The 13,846-nt window shown below is 45.8% G+C and overlaps 2 protein-coding genes across 3 annotated transcripts in view; both read right to left on the reverse strand.

Annotated features, from left to right (window-relative positions):
- LOC118367927 (protein S100-A1-like) overlaps window positions 1-9,108 on the reverse strand; it is a 26,617-nt gene extending 17,509 nt beyond the window's left edge. The window contains exon 1 of the mRNA XM_035751669.2: window positions 8,994-9,108. The gene's annotated coding sequence lies outside the window, so the exon portion shown is untranslated. The remainder of the gene's footprint in view (window positions 1-8,993) is intronic.
- Window positions 5,117-12,750, reverse strand: LOC118367928 (protein S100-A1-like). 2 transcript variants are annotated; one of them, XM_052495285.1, is made up of 3 exons: window positions 12,249-12,750; window positions 5,667-5,809; window positions 5,117-5,430 (listed from the first exon to the last, which is right to left on the reverse strand). In XM_052495285.1, exons 2-3 carry the CDS (start codon window positions 5,805-5,807, stop codon window positions 5,266-5,268), a joined length of 306 nt encoding a protein of 101 aa, XP_052351245.1. In that variant the 5' UTR covers window positions 5,808-5,809; window positions 12,249-12,750; the 3' UTR covers window positions 5,117-5,265. The 2 variants fall into 2 exon arrangements, with proteins under 2 accessions (XP_052351245.1, XP_035607564.1); XM_035751671.2 differs by having other exon boundaries at window positions 5,667-5,828; window positions 12,249-12,749.
- Between the last annotated feature and the right edge of the window lie 1,096 nt (window positions 12,751-13,846).

Genomic DNA, 13,846 nt, shown 5'->3' on the forward strand with positions numbered 1-13,846 from the left:
TATAGATGTTATATCCTTGTATTGCTACTGGTGTATCATCAAATTATTTTTTTAAATGTGTTTTTTATTTCACCTTTATTTAACCAGGTAGGCTAGTTGAGAACACCTTTATTTAACCAGGTAGGCTAGTTGAGAACACCTTTATTTAACCAGGTAGGCTAGTTGAGAACACCTTTATTTAACCAGGTAGGCTAGTTGAGAACAAGTTCTCATTTGCAACTGCGACCTGGCTAAGATAAAGCGTAGCAATTCGACACATACAACAACACAGAGTTACACATGGAATAAACAAAACATACAGTCAATAATGCAGTAGAACAAAAGAAAACAAAAAGTCTATATACAGTGAGTGCAAATGAGGTAAGTTAAGGAAATAAATAGGCCATGGTGGCGAAGTAATTACAATATAGCAATTAAACACTGGAATGGTAGATCGGCAGAAGATGAATGTGCAGGTAGAGATACTGGGGTGCAAAGGAGCAAAAATAAATAAATAAATAAATACCAGTATGGGGATGAGGTAGGTAGATAGATAGGCTGTTTACAGATAGGCTAAGTACAGGTGCAGTGATCTGTAAAATACTCTGACGGCTGGTGCTTAAAGCTAGTGAGGGAGATCATTAGACAATTATCTAAGTGAGTCTCAGAAATGGCTAATATATGACTGTTATCTGATGTTAGCAAGTTATTGATTTCATTAACCTTATTTCTAAGGCTACATATATTAATATGGCCTATTTTTAGCCCTTATCAGAGATAGACATAATATTGAAAAGAGCAGACAAAGCAAGAGAAAAAAACATATACATTCAGCAGACCATTAATCAATTGGTGTGTGTGTGCTGCGGGGTTGAGGCTACGAACCCATATGCTTGGCTCTCTCATCCCATCCAGGCTTCTGGGAGGGAGGGTGGAGAATGAGTCTGTCGTAGGGGATGTACGCAATGTCCCCACGCGCTCTGGCAGTATTCATGGCTGGGATCAGTTATTTTCTCTTCTGGCGCACAGCTTCAGGACAGTCCTCATTGAGGAAGATATAAGTTTCTCTCAAGTTCTTGGCTCTTTCCAGAACAGCTACCTTGTCCTTGAACCTCAGGAACTTAACTACTATCGGCCTGGGCCTATCACCTGGGCCGGTGGTGGGTTTTCCAATCCTGTGGGCGCGCTCCACCTCAATCTTCCTGTGGTCCATCTTCAATTTCTCAGAGATCATTTCCCTCACTTTGCGCTCAGACTCCATCCAGGTCTCATGTGGAGATTCTGCAATTCCGTCCACAACCATGTTGTTTCGCCTTGATTGTCCGTCGAGATTGTCTAATTTATCATTGTTATCATGGATTCACACACAGAACTGATGTCCTCTCTCAATGACTTACAGATTGCTGCCATCTTGCCGTTCTCCTCTTTCAACTCGTTGAGCTGACCCTGGGAGAACTGCAAACTGTTCTTCAGGTCCTGGACCTCTCTGGTCAGGTCATCCATTATTTCATGAGTAGAATCCACGAGTATTTGGACAAAACACTTGAAACTATTTTCTTGTTGATTAAAAACGACTTGCAGGTCTCTTTTTGTTAGGTTAAAAGATCCTTCACATGTGACAGAGAGACACTGTCCTCAACGGTACTCCCGCCGGCTTTGGTCTTTGTCATGGTAACTAGCAACGTATGTTAGGCTGTTACTCCTCACAGTTCCAGACAGGGCAGGTCACGGGGAAAATTGAAAACAACAAAAAGCAGGGATCTAGACAGCCACAAACCCGTCGGGTTCTTGGTCAGGGAGGTGAAAAAAACTGTTTTTGCTTCGTCATTAATTTCCGAATGCACTGTAACTACTGCTTGGGTAGTTCCTTCTGAGACACAGCCTTAATCCTATTCTTTAACTTGTATTGATGGTTGAGATGGAGATGTGAATCCAACATAAAGAGAGCAAACAACAAGCTGCACAAGAACTCACTACTGTAATGGTCCAGGTTACAAAGTGGCTCAGTGACTCGTGTTTGCATCTCAATGTGAAAAAAACTGTTTGCCTGTTCTTCACAAAGAGGGCAACAGATGCTACTGAGCCAGGTGTCTATGTGTCAGGAGAGAAGCTCCAGGTGGTATCTGATTTTAAGTACCTTGGCATCATACTTGATTCCAACCTCTCTTTTAAAAAGCATGTGAAAAAGGTCATTCAGATAACCAAATTCAACCTAGCTAATTTCCGATTTATACGAAATTGTTTGACTACAGAGGTAGCAAAACTGTACTTCAAATCTATGATACTCCCCCACTAAACATACTGCTTGACTAGTTGGGCCCAAGCTTGCTGTACAACATTAAAACCCATTCAGTCTGTCTACAAACAGGCTCTCAACGTGCTTGATAGGAAGCCCAATAGCCATCATCACTGTTACATCCTGAGAAAGCATGAGCTCTTGAGTTGGGAAAATCTTGTGCAATACACCGACGCATGTCTTGTATTCAAGATCCTTAATGGCCTGGCTCCCCCTCCACTCAGTACTTTTGCTAAACAGAAAAGCCAAACATATGGCAGCAGATCCACAAGGTCTACCATGAGAGGTAACTGTATAGTTCCCTTAAGGAAAAGTACCTTTAGTAAATCCGTTTTCTCTGTGAGAGCTTCCCATGTCTGGAATACACTGCCATCAGACACACATAACTGCACCACCTATCATACTTTCACAAAATGCATGAAGACATGGCTAAAGGCCAGTCAGATTTGTGATCAGAATCCCTAGCTGTGTGTTGCCACTTTCCATGTTGTCTGTAGCTTGTGAGGTGTGGAAACACTTTGTTGCTTTTATTTATTTTGTCTTGCTGCTTTTTGTTCTATGTTGCTCTGTCTGTATGCTACATCTTGCTTGTCCTATGTTGCTCTGCGTGTGCTCACTGCTCAATGATTGTCTATATTGTAATTGTTTTTAATAACCTGCCCAGGGACTGCGGTTGAAAATTAGCCGGCTGGCTAAAACCGGCACTTTTACTGAAACATTGATTAATGTCCCCTGTCCCTGTAAAAATAAAATAAACTCAAACTTATCATTAGTTATCTTGTTGACAAGTTAGTATACTATTTACTGTATTGCAAAAGTGATATTGAATTGTGCTTGGTTGTCAATGGAACCAAATATTAACATTTGAGGGAGATGCATCTTCTGCTTGGATAGTTCCATCTGTGCCACTGAGTCTGGCTTCAATTCCAGTTTGTCTTCAAATTAATAGTTAATATGTTGGATTCACGTCTCCATTTCAACCAAAAATATAAGTTAAAGAATAGTACTAAATCAAATCAAATTTTAAATGTGTTTTAAATACAGTTTGATTTGATTTTGTCACACCCTGACCATAGTTTGCTTTGTATGTTCTATGTTTTGTTTGGTCAGGGTGTGATCTGAGTGGGCAGTCTATGTTGGATGTCTTGTTTGTCTGTTTCTGTGTTTGGGCCTGATATGGTTCTCAATCAGAGGCAGGTGTTAGTCATGGTCTCTGATTGGGAACCATATTTAGGTAGCCTGTTTTGTGTTGGGTTTTGTGGGTGATTGTTCCTGTCTTTGTGTTTGTGGCACCAGATAGGCTATTTCGTTTTTTTCACATTTCTTGTTTTGTAGATTGTTGTATTTTCATCGTTATTAAAGATGCACAAAACTAACCACGCTGCCTCTCTTTCACCAGAAGAAAACCGTTACAGATTTAGTCCTATTCTTTAACTTGGATTGTTGGTTAACATGGAGACGTGAATCCAACATTTATTATTAACTTGTAGATTCCATTTGAAAAGCCTAGGCCTATACAACAGCTGTTGATGACTTCCCAATTCTATATAAGCAAATAACGTTATTGATATATGATTGATAAAATATGATTACATTTAATTTGCTCTGTTAAATCTACCCTTTTGGAATTACTTAAATAGCATCAAGAATCTATTTAGTGGAGATTTCTCAACAATCATGCTCAAGCTAGCCCATTGTTAATAGTCCGTGACAAAAACTAAGCAGGGCTGGGCTTGGTTAGAACCCTAAATGGGTTCCCAAAGTGATAGCTGTAGATAGATCAGCTCTCCATCCAGTAGGTGCTGCCCAACATATTGTTTTTTCTTATAGTTGTCATGCCCTGATCTGTTTTACCTGTCCTTGTGCTTATCTCCATCCCCTCCAGGTTTCGCCGATCTTCCCAATCATCCCTTGTGTATTTATACCTGTGTTCTCTGTCTGTTTGTTGCCAGTTCGTCTTGTTTGTTCGAGCCTACCAGCAACCCTCTGGATTATCGACCCCTGCCTGTCCCTGAGCCTGTCTGCCGACCTTTACCTCTGTCCCTCTCTGGATTATCGACCCCTGCCTGTCCCTGAGCCTGTCTGCTGACCTTTACCTCTGTCCCTCTCTGGATTATCGACCCCTGCCTGTCCCTGAGCCTGTCTGCCGACCTTTACCTCTGTCCCTCTCTGGATTATCGACCCCTGCCTGTCCCTGAGCCTGTCTGCCGAACTTTACCTCTGTCCCTCTCTGGATTATCGACCCCTGCCTGTCCCTGAGCCTGTCTGCCGACCTTTACCTTTGTCCCTCTCTGGATTATCGACCCCTGCCTGTCCCTGAGCCTGTCTGCCGACCTTTACCTCTGTCCCTCTCTGGATTATCGATCCCTGCCTGCATTGTCCTGTCTTTACCTGCCCTGTTGCTACAATAAACATTGTTACTTTGACAGTCTGCATTTGGGCCTTACCTTGGTTCTGATAGTAGTGGATATTACATTGAAGATCTGATGTTGTTTCAAAGTAATACATTCAACATATTTATAAGATTTGTCTGTTGAAATTTGGTTAACATGATGGTTTAATCCTGTGGTTGGAATTTCACCCTCAAAACAGTTCACGTCAATTACTTTTTGCAAATCCAACGTACTTTCCACTTAGATTCCACATCACAATAGGTTGACAAATTGAAACAACGTTGATGGGTAGTTTTAGCATAGGATCTAGAAAGGCTTTGCACTAAGGTTTACTAAGTAGTTGTGTCAATACTGAACTAAGAAGAAGTGACTGGTACTGTCTATTCTTTCTTACACTTACGGGACAAATTACAGGCCAAATACAACAGACAGACACATCAGACAAATGTGACAAACAGAGAGAGCGGGAAAGTCACTGTTTATTCACAACAGTAAGACTTCTTATAAAGTGGTTTATTTGACATATAGAAAAGCAAAATGACATAGAAAAGCATCCATTTCTGCTTCTCTTCCTCTTTCTCCTTGTCCTGTCCTCCTTCACTTCTTGGCAGAAGCCTTCATGATGTGGAGCTGGTAGATCTGTTCACAGGCGATGGAGAGGCCCACCACCAGGGAGACAAACTCCTCAAAGTTTACCATCCCATCACCATTCTGGTCCAGATTCTTCATGATCTTGTCTATGGCGGCTGGGTCCTTCTGGGACTGAGGGAAGGAGAGATGGAGGAGATGAAGAGAGAGAGATGGGAGGAGGGGAGAGGGGGGGTTAGATTGACTTTGGATTCTCTTTATTCTAATAAAGTGAGAGAGAGAAATCAGAACGAGAGGGAAAGGGCGTGAGATGAGAAAGACAGAGAAAGTGTTGCTGGACAGTGAGATAAAAACAGAGGGATATAAGAGAGGGAGAGAGAAAGAGAGAGAGAGAGGGATATCTATGGTACCTTCAGGAAGCTGGCCAGTTCTGACTGCATGAGTTCATTCAGATCCTTCTTGCTCAGTGTGTTACAGTCACCGTCCTTGTCGGCATAGCGATGGAACACCGTGATCAGGGACTGCATGGATCTCTCCAACTGAGACAGCATGGCTGCAGAGAGAAGGATACACTGAGGACGGGAGCGAGGAAGGGGGAGATGAGAGGGATGAGGGGGGGTAAATTACAATGGCAGATTAAGATTAAGACTAAGAACGAGTCGTACTACACCGGCTCTGACACTCGCCGGATGTGGCAGGGCTTATAAACCATTACAGACTACAAAGAGAAGCACAGTGACACGAGCCTACCAGATGAGCTAAACTACTTCTATGCTCACTTCGAGGCAAATAACCCTTAAACATGCAGGAGAACACCAGCTGTTCTGGAAGACTGTGTGATCACTCTCCGCAGCCGATGTGAGTAAGACCCTGAGACTGCCTGCCATCCGGTACCGTTGCCCCAGCTCTGGTTATCTAACCCCTGCCTACCCTGACCCTGAGCGTCCTGGCGTCTGGTACCGTTGCCCCAGCTCTGGTTTACTGACCCCTGCCTGCCTACCCTGACCCTGAGCCTACCTGGCGTCCGGTACCGTTGCCCCAGCTCTGGTTTACTGACTCCTGCCTGCCTACCCTGACCCTGAGCCTACCTGGCGTCCGGTACCGTTGCCCCACCTCTGGTTTACTGACCCCTGCCTGCCTGCCCTGATCCTGAGCCTGCCTGGTGTCCAGTACCGTTGCCCCAGCTCTGGTTTACTGACCCCTGTCTACCCTGACCCTGAGCCTGCCTGCCGTCCGGTACCGTTGCCCCAGCTCTGGTTTTCTGACCCCTGCCTTCCCTGACCCTGAGCCTGCCTGGCGTCCGGTACCATTGCCCCAGCTCTGGTTTTCTGACCCCTGCCTACTCTGACCATGAGCATGCCTGGCGTCCAGTACCGTTGCCCCAGCTCTGGTTTTCTGACCCCTGCCTACCCTGACCCTGAGCCTGCCTGCCATCCGGTACCGTTGCCCAGCTCTGTTTTTCTGACCCCTGCCTACCCTGACCCTGAGCCTGCCTGGCGTCCGGTACGTTGCCCAGCTCTGGTTTTCTGACCTCTGCCTGCCCTGACCCTGAGCCTGCCTGCCGTCCGGTACTGTTGCCCAGCTCTGGTTTTCTGACCCCTGCCTGCCTGCCCTGACCCTGCCTGCCGTCCGGTACCATTGCCCAGCTCTGGTCTTCTGACCCCTGCCTGCCCTGACCCTGAGCCTGCCTGCCTGCCGTCCGGTACCGTTGACCAGCTCTGGTTTTCTGACCCCTGCCTGCCTGCCCTGACCCTGAGCCTGCCTGGCGTCCGTTACAGTTGCCCAGCTCTGGTTTTCTGACCCCTGCCTGCCTGCCCTGACCCTGAGCCTGCTTGACGTCCGATACCGTTGCCCCAGCTCTGGTTTACTGACCCCTGCCTGCCTGCCCTGACCCTGAGCCTGCCTGGCGTCCGGTACCGTTGCCCAGCTCTGGTTTACTGACCCCTGCCTACCCTGACCCTGAGCCTGCCTGCCGTCCGGTACGTTGCCCCAGCTCTGGTTTTCTGACCCCTGCCTACCCTGACCCTGAGCATGCCTGCCGTCCGGTACGTTGCCCCAGCTCTGATTTTCTGACCCCTGCCTGCCCTGAGCCTGCCTGGCGTCTGATACCGTTGCCCCAGCTCTGGTTTACTGACCCCTGCCTGCCTGCCCTGACCCTGAGCCTGCCTGGCGTCCGGTACGTTGCCCCAGCTCTGGTTTACTGACCCCTGCCTGCCTGCCCTGACCCTGAGCCTGCCTGGCGTCCGGTACCGTTACCCAGCTCTGGTTTACTGACCCCTGCCTACCCTGACCCTGAGCCTGCCTGCCTGCCGTCCGGTACGTTGCCCCAGCTCTGGTTTTCTGACCCCTGCCTACCCTGACCCTGAGCCTGCCTGGCGTCCGGTACGTTGCCCCAGCTCTGGTTTTCTGACCCCTGCCTACCCTGACCCTGAGCCTGCCTGGCGTCCGGTACCGTTGCCCCAGCTCTGGTTTACTGACCCCTGCCTGCCCTGAGCCTGCCTGGCGTCCGGTACCGTTGCCCAGCTCTGGTTTACTTACCCCTGCCTGCCCTGAGCCTGCCTGGCGTCCAGTACCGTTGCCCAGCTCTGGTTTACTGACCCCTGCCTGCCCTGAGCCTGCCTGGCGTCCGGTACCGTTGTCCAGCTCTGGTTTACTGACCCCTGCCTGCCCTGAGCCTGCCTGGCGTCCGATACCGTTGCCCAGCTCTGGTTTACTGACCCCTGCCTGCCTGCCCTGACCCTGAGCCTGCCTGGCGTCTGGTACCGTTGCCCAGCTCTGGTTTACTGACCCCTGCCTGCCCTGTTTATTGCCTGCCCCTGTTTGCAACATCAAACTATTGTTTATTCGACATGATCTGCATCTGTGTCTTCCCTTCATACCTGATAGATGGCACTAATATGCTGACTAATAGCAAACTATCCCTTTGAAGCAAACTAATTAACAATGCACATTCAGGGAGGATGGGAGTTGGCTTTCTTTGTCTCCGTAAGCACAGTCTGTTACTTAGTGACATTGAAGATGTCATCTTCCACTCGTTTACACATTCCCTCTACCTCTGACTCCTCCTCTTTCTTTTGGTGCCTCCCACTTTCTTTGGGAACATCCAACATCTCTAGCTGTGTAGACTTTAACCAAGTTTGGCCTGGGGTAGGCCGTCATTGTATATAAGAATTTGTTCTTAACTGACTTGCCTAGTTAAATAGAGGTTAAATAACCTCTGTCATAGCTTGACTATGTGACCCATCATCATAAGTGTGAAAGTTTGGGGAGTTGGGGATGGAAAGGGGTGTGACAGGAGAGGAAAGGGTTTTGCAACAGTTCAGTGTAAAGAAATCAGGCTGATGATAATTGGTGAGTAATGCCTATAAAATGACATGAACCGGCTGAGAAAAACGTTTGTAGGTCGAACAGAGTTCTAAAACAAAAACATTATAGCCTACAAATGAAACATGAAAAGGTTTAGGTATAGATAGACTACATTATGTCTTCATCAGTAATAGAATGTCCCGTCATCCTGCATAACAAACCATAGAAGAACTGATTTTTGAATCAAAGCAAGCGAAGACTAATGAACATTATAGCCTACAAGTTTGCCGGACGAGACAGATCAGTAGCTAGTCACACTTGGAAACAGTTGTTACAGTTGTGTGAGACCTGTTTATTACACTAGATAACCTCCTCTGTTAAACCAAAGACACCAATAGTAATAGTAGAATAGGTGAAGAACGGTTACTTACCAAACAGAGGAGAGACGCTAACAGAACAGGGTGGGAAGTAGGGTACTGCTGAATATATACCAATGATGCTGAATCTACTGCGCACAAACTGTGGGAAAGATTTTATAAAGACAGAGAATTTATAGAGAACAGAACGCCTGCCTAATTGTGAGTGTTTGTAGCCTATAGTGGAGGTGTGTTTGTGTGAGAGGGAGGGAGGGAGGGGGTAAGAGTTTAGGCATGATGTCTTTCAGTCCTCATCTTTGAATTTAACATGATAAAATAGACATGGATCACATAGAATGTTTTCATATCGCATTAACACACTGAGAACTCACTGATCTAATTAACACACCGAGAACTCACTGATCTAATTAACACACTGAGAACTCACTGATCTAATTAACACACCGAGAACTCACTGATCTAATTAACACACTGAGAACTCACTGATCTAATTAACACACCGAGAACTCACTGATCAAATTCACACACTGAGAACTCACTGATCTCATTCACACACTGAGAACTCACTGAACTCATTCACACACTGATAACTCACTGATCTCATTCACACACTGAGAACTCACTGATCTCATTCACACAATGAGATATAGAATGATGCTGAATCTATACCAATGATGCTGAATCTACAGTATGGTCTTATCCTCTGTCCACCACCTCTATCTCATTGTTACAGTATGGTCTACGCCTCTGTCCACCACCTCTATCTCATTGTTACAGTATGGTCTTATCCTCTGTCCACCACCTCTATCTCATTGTTACAGTATGGTCTTATCCTCTGTCAACCACCTCTATCTCATTGTTACAGTATGGTCTTATCCTCTGTCCACCATCTCTATCTCATTGTTACAATATGGTCTTATCCTCTGTGTCACATATTCTGCCCCTCTGTCCACCACCTCTATCTCATTGTTACAGTATGGTCTACGCCTCTGTCCACCACCTCTATCTCATTGTTACAGTATGGTCTTATCCTCTGTCCACCACCTCTATCTCATTGTTACAGTATGGTCTTATCCTCTGTCCACCACCTCTATCTCATTGTTACAGTATGGTCTTATCCACTGTCCACCACCTCTATCTCATTGGTACAGTATGGTCTTATCCTCTGTCCACCACCTCTATCTCATTGTTACAGTATGGTCTTATCCTCTGTCCACCACCTCTATCTCATTGTTACAGTATGGTCTTATCCTCTGTCCACCACCTCTATCTCATTGTTACAGTATGGTCTTATCCACTGTCCACCACCTCTATCTCATTGGTACAGTATGGTCTTATCCTCTGTCCACCACCTCTATCTCATTGTTACAGTATGGTCTTATCCTCTGTCCACCACCTCTATCTCATTGTTACAGTATGGTCTTATCCTCTGTCCACCACCTCTATCTCATTGTTACAGTATGGTCTTATCCTCTGTCCACCACCTCTATCTCATTGTTACAGTATGGTCTTATCCACTGTCCACCACCTCTATCTCATTGGTACAGTATGGTCTTATCCTCTGTCCACCACCTCTATCTCATTGTTACAGTATGGTCTTATCCTCTGTCCACCACCTCTATCTCATTGTTACAGTATGGTCTTATCCACTGTCCACCACCTCTATCTCATTGGTACAGTATGGTCTTATCCTCTGTCCACCACCTCTATCTCATTGTTACAGTATGGTCTTATCCTCTGTCCACCACTTCTATCTCATTGTTACAGTGTGGTCTTAGTCTCTGTCCACCACCTCTATCTCTTTGTTACAGTATGGTCTTATCCTCTGTCAACCACCTCTATCTCATTGTTACAGTGTGGTCTTAGTCTCTGTCCACCACCTCTATCTCATTGTTACAGTATGGTCTTATCCTCTGTCCACCACCTCTATCTCATTGGTACAGTATGGTCTTATCCTCTGTCCACCACCTCTATCTCATTGTTACAGTATGGTCTTATCCTCTGTCCACCACCTCTATCTCATTGGTACAGTATGGTCTTATCCTCTGTCTCTATCTCATTGTTACAATATGGTCTTAGTCTCTGTCCACCACCTCTATCTCATTGTTACAGTATGGTCTTATCCTCTGTCCACCACCTCTATCTCATTGTTACAGTATGGTCTTATCCTCTGTCCACCACCTCTATCTCATTGTTACAGTATGGTCTTATCCTCTGTCCACCACCTCTATCTCATTGTTACAGTATGGTCTTATCCTCTGTCCACCACCTCTATCTCATTGTTACAGTATGGTCTTATCCACTGTCCACCACCTCTATCTCATTGGTACAGTATGGTCTTATCCTCTGTCCACCACCTCTATCTCATTGTCAGTATGGTCTTATCTCTGTCCACCACCTCTATCTCATTGTTACAGTATGGTCTTATCCTCTGTCCACCACCTCTATCTCATTGTTACAGTATGGTCTTATCCTCTGTCCACCACCTCTATCTCATTGTTACAGTATGGTCTTAGTCTCTGTCCACCAGTATGGTCTTATCCTCTGTCCACCACCTCTATCTCATTGGTACAGTATGGTCTTATCCTCTGTCCACCACCTCTATCTCATTGTTACAGTATGGTCTTATCCTCTGTCCACCACCTCTATCTCATTGGTACAGTATGGTCTTAGTCTCTGTCCACCACCTCTATCTCATTGTTACAGTATGGTCTTAGTCTCTGTCCACCACCTCTATCTCATTGTTACAGTATGGTCTTATCCTCTGTCCACCACCTCTATCTCATTGTTACAGTATGGTCTTATCCTCTGTCCACCACCTCTATCTCATTGTTACAGTATGGTCTTATCCTCTGTCCACCACCTCTATCTCATTGTTACAGTATGGTCTTATCCTCTGTCCACCACCTCTATCTCATTGTTACAGTATGGTCTTATCCTCTGTCCACCACCTCTATCTCATTGTTACAGTATGGTCTTATCCTCTGTCCACCACCTCTATCTCATTGTTACAGTATGGTCTTAGTCTCTGTCCACCACCTCTATCTCATTGTTACAGTATGGTCTTATCCTCTGTCCACCACCTATATCTCATTGTTACAGTATGGTCTTATCCTCTGTCCACCACCTCTATCTCATTGTTACAGTATGGTCTTATCCTCTGTCCACCACCTCTATCTCATTGTTACAGTATGGTCTTAGTCTCTGTTTCACGTATACTGCCCCTCCGGCGTTCAAGTTCGCCAGTCTGCTCATCATTACGTACACCTGTCACCATTGTTAGGTGCACCAACGCCTCATCAGACTCACCTGTGCTCCATCACCTCCCTGATTACCTCCCCTATATCTGCCACTCCTCTTGGTTCCTTCCCCAGGCGTTATTGTTTCTGTTTCAGTGTTTCATGTCTGTACGCTACTCGTGTTTCTTGTTTTGTTCCTTGTGTTATTTATTATTAAAGTCACTCCCTGTACTTGCATCCCGACACCCAGCGTACACAAGTTACACTCTGCCTCAGCACACAGTGGCCTACCACTCCCTGTGTGTTATGGAACAGTCAAGCAGATCAGTATCTACTATTTTCTAGAACAGTCAGCTTGGCAACACCATACAGAGAACAGAGAGAGAGAGAGAGATGGGAGCATAACTCTCTCATGCAGGGTGAAACATGCAGAAAAACAGGAAAAGTCACATCAGCCACTCCGGACTCAACTCCTAATGTTGGCATAGCATTGGCTTTGAGACGGTCATGAAGGCCTGCATTTAACTGGCACAAACAGATAACGATAAAAAGCAACACAATCGCCAAAAGATTCTTCAGTCTCCAAAATGTTGATTGGTGAACTGTAATGCACTATGTACACTTATCAGGAGTTGGCTGTATATTGGTCATGTTTGGCACCATCAGTTTAATACATCACAGTAGTCCTCCTGACCAGAAGAAGAAACCTGGGCGTAAGTAATAGGCAAAGCATGTGTTCTTCTGACACACGTGATGGATATTCCAAGCTGATGTCCTGTTGCTGCCGGTCATTTAGTAAGACCATCATGGTAAATAATCATTTGATCTTAACTGACTTGCCTAGTTAAATAAAGGTTCAATAAACAAATAATATATAACATTACAGCCAGTCACTGATAGTCATGAGACTCTCCCTCTTCTGGGTCTTGTGTTACATACAGTAGTATAAGTAGCCTTTCCTTCAGTCAAATGATTCAAATCAAATCAAATCAAATGTATTTATATAGCCCTTCGTACATCAGCTGATATCTCAAAGTGCTGTACAGAAACCCAGCCTAAAACCCCAAACAGCAAGCAATGCAGGTGTAGAAGCACGGTGGCTAGGAAAAACTCCCTAGAAAGGCCAAAACTTAGGAAGAAACCTAGAGAGGAACCAGGCTATGTGGGGTGGCCAGTCCTCTTCTGGCTGTGCTGGGTGGAGATTATAACAGAACATGGCCAAGATGTTCAAATGTTGATAAATGACCAGCATGGTCGAATAATAACAAGGCAGAACAGTTAAAACTGGAGCAGCAGCACAGTCAGGTGGACTGGGGACAGCAAGGAGTCATCATGTCAGGTCGTCCTGGGGCACGGTCCTTGGGCTCAGGTCCTCCGAGAGAGAGAAAGAAAGAGAGAATTAGAGAGAGCATATGTGGGGTGGCCAGTCCTCTTCTGGCTGTGCCGGGTGGAGATTATAACAGAACATGGCCAAGATGTTCAAATGTTCATAAATGACCAGCATGGTCAAATAATAGTAAGGCAGAACAGTTGAAACTGGAGCAGCAGCATGGCCAGGTGGACTGGGCACAGCAAGGAGTCATCATGTCAGATAGTCCTGGGGCATGGTCCTAGGGCTCAGGCCAGTTGAAACTGGAGCAGCAGCATGGCCAGGTGGACTGGTCTCAT

Source organism: Oncorhynchus keta, chromosome 34 (genome assembly GCF_023373465.1).
Source record: "Oncorhynchus keta strain PuntledgeMale-10-30-2019 chromosome 34, Oket_V2, whole genome shotgun sequence".
Lineage (NCBI taxonomy): Eukaryota > Metazoa > Chordata > Actinopteri > Salmoniformes > Salmonidae > Oncorhynchus > Oncorhynchus keta.

Excerpts from the sequence above, each read along its gene's own strand:
- LOC118367928 (XM_052495285.1), bottom strand. The coding sequence starts at position 5,807 with ATGCTGTCTCAGTTGGAGAGATCCATGCAGTCCCTGATCACGGTGTTC. Across the intron at positions 5,431-5,666 it reads AACTGGCCAGCTTCCTGAAG|TCCCAGAAGGACCCAGCCGC; the intron begins GTACCATAGATA and ends TCCTTCCCTCAG.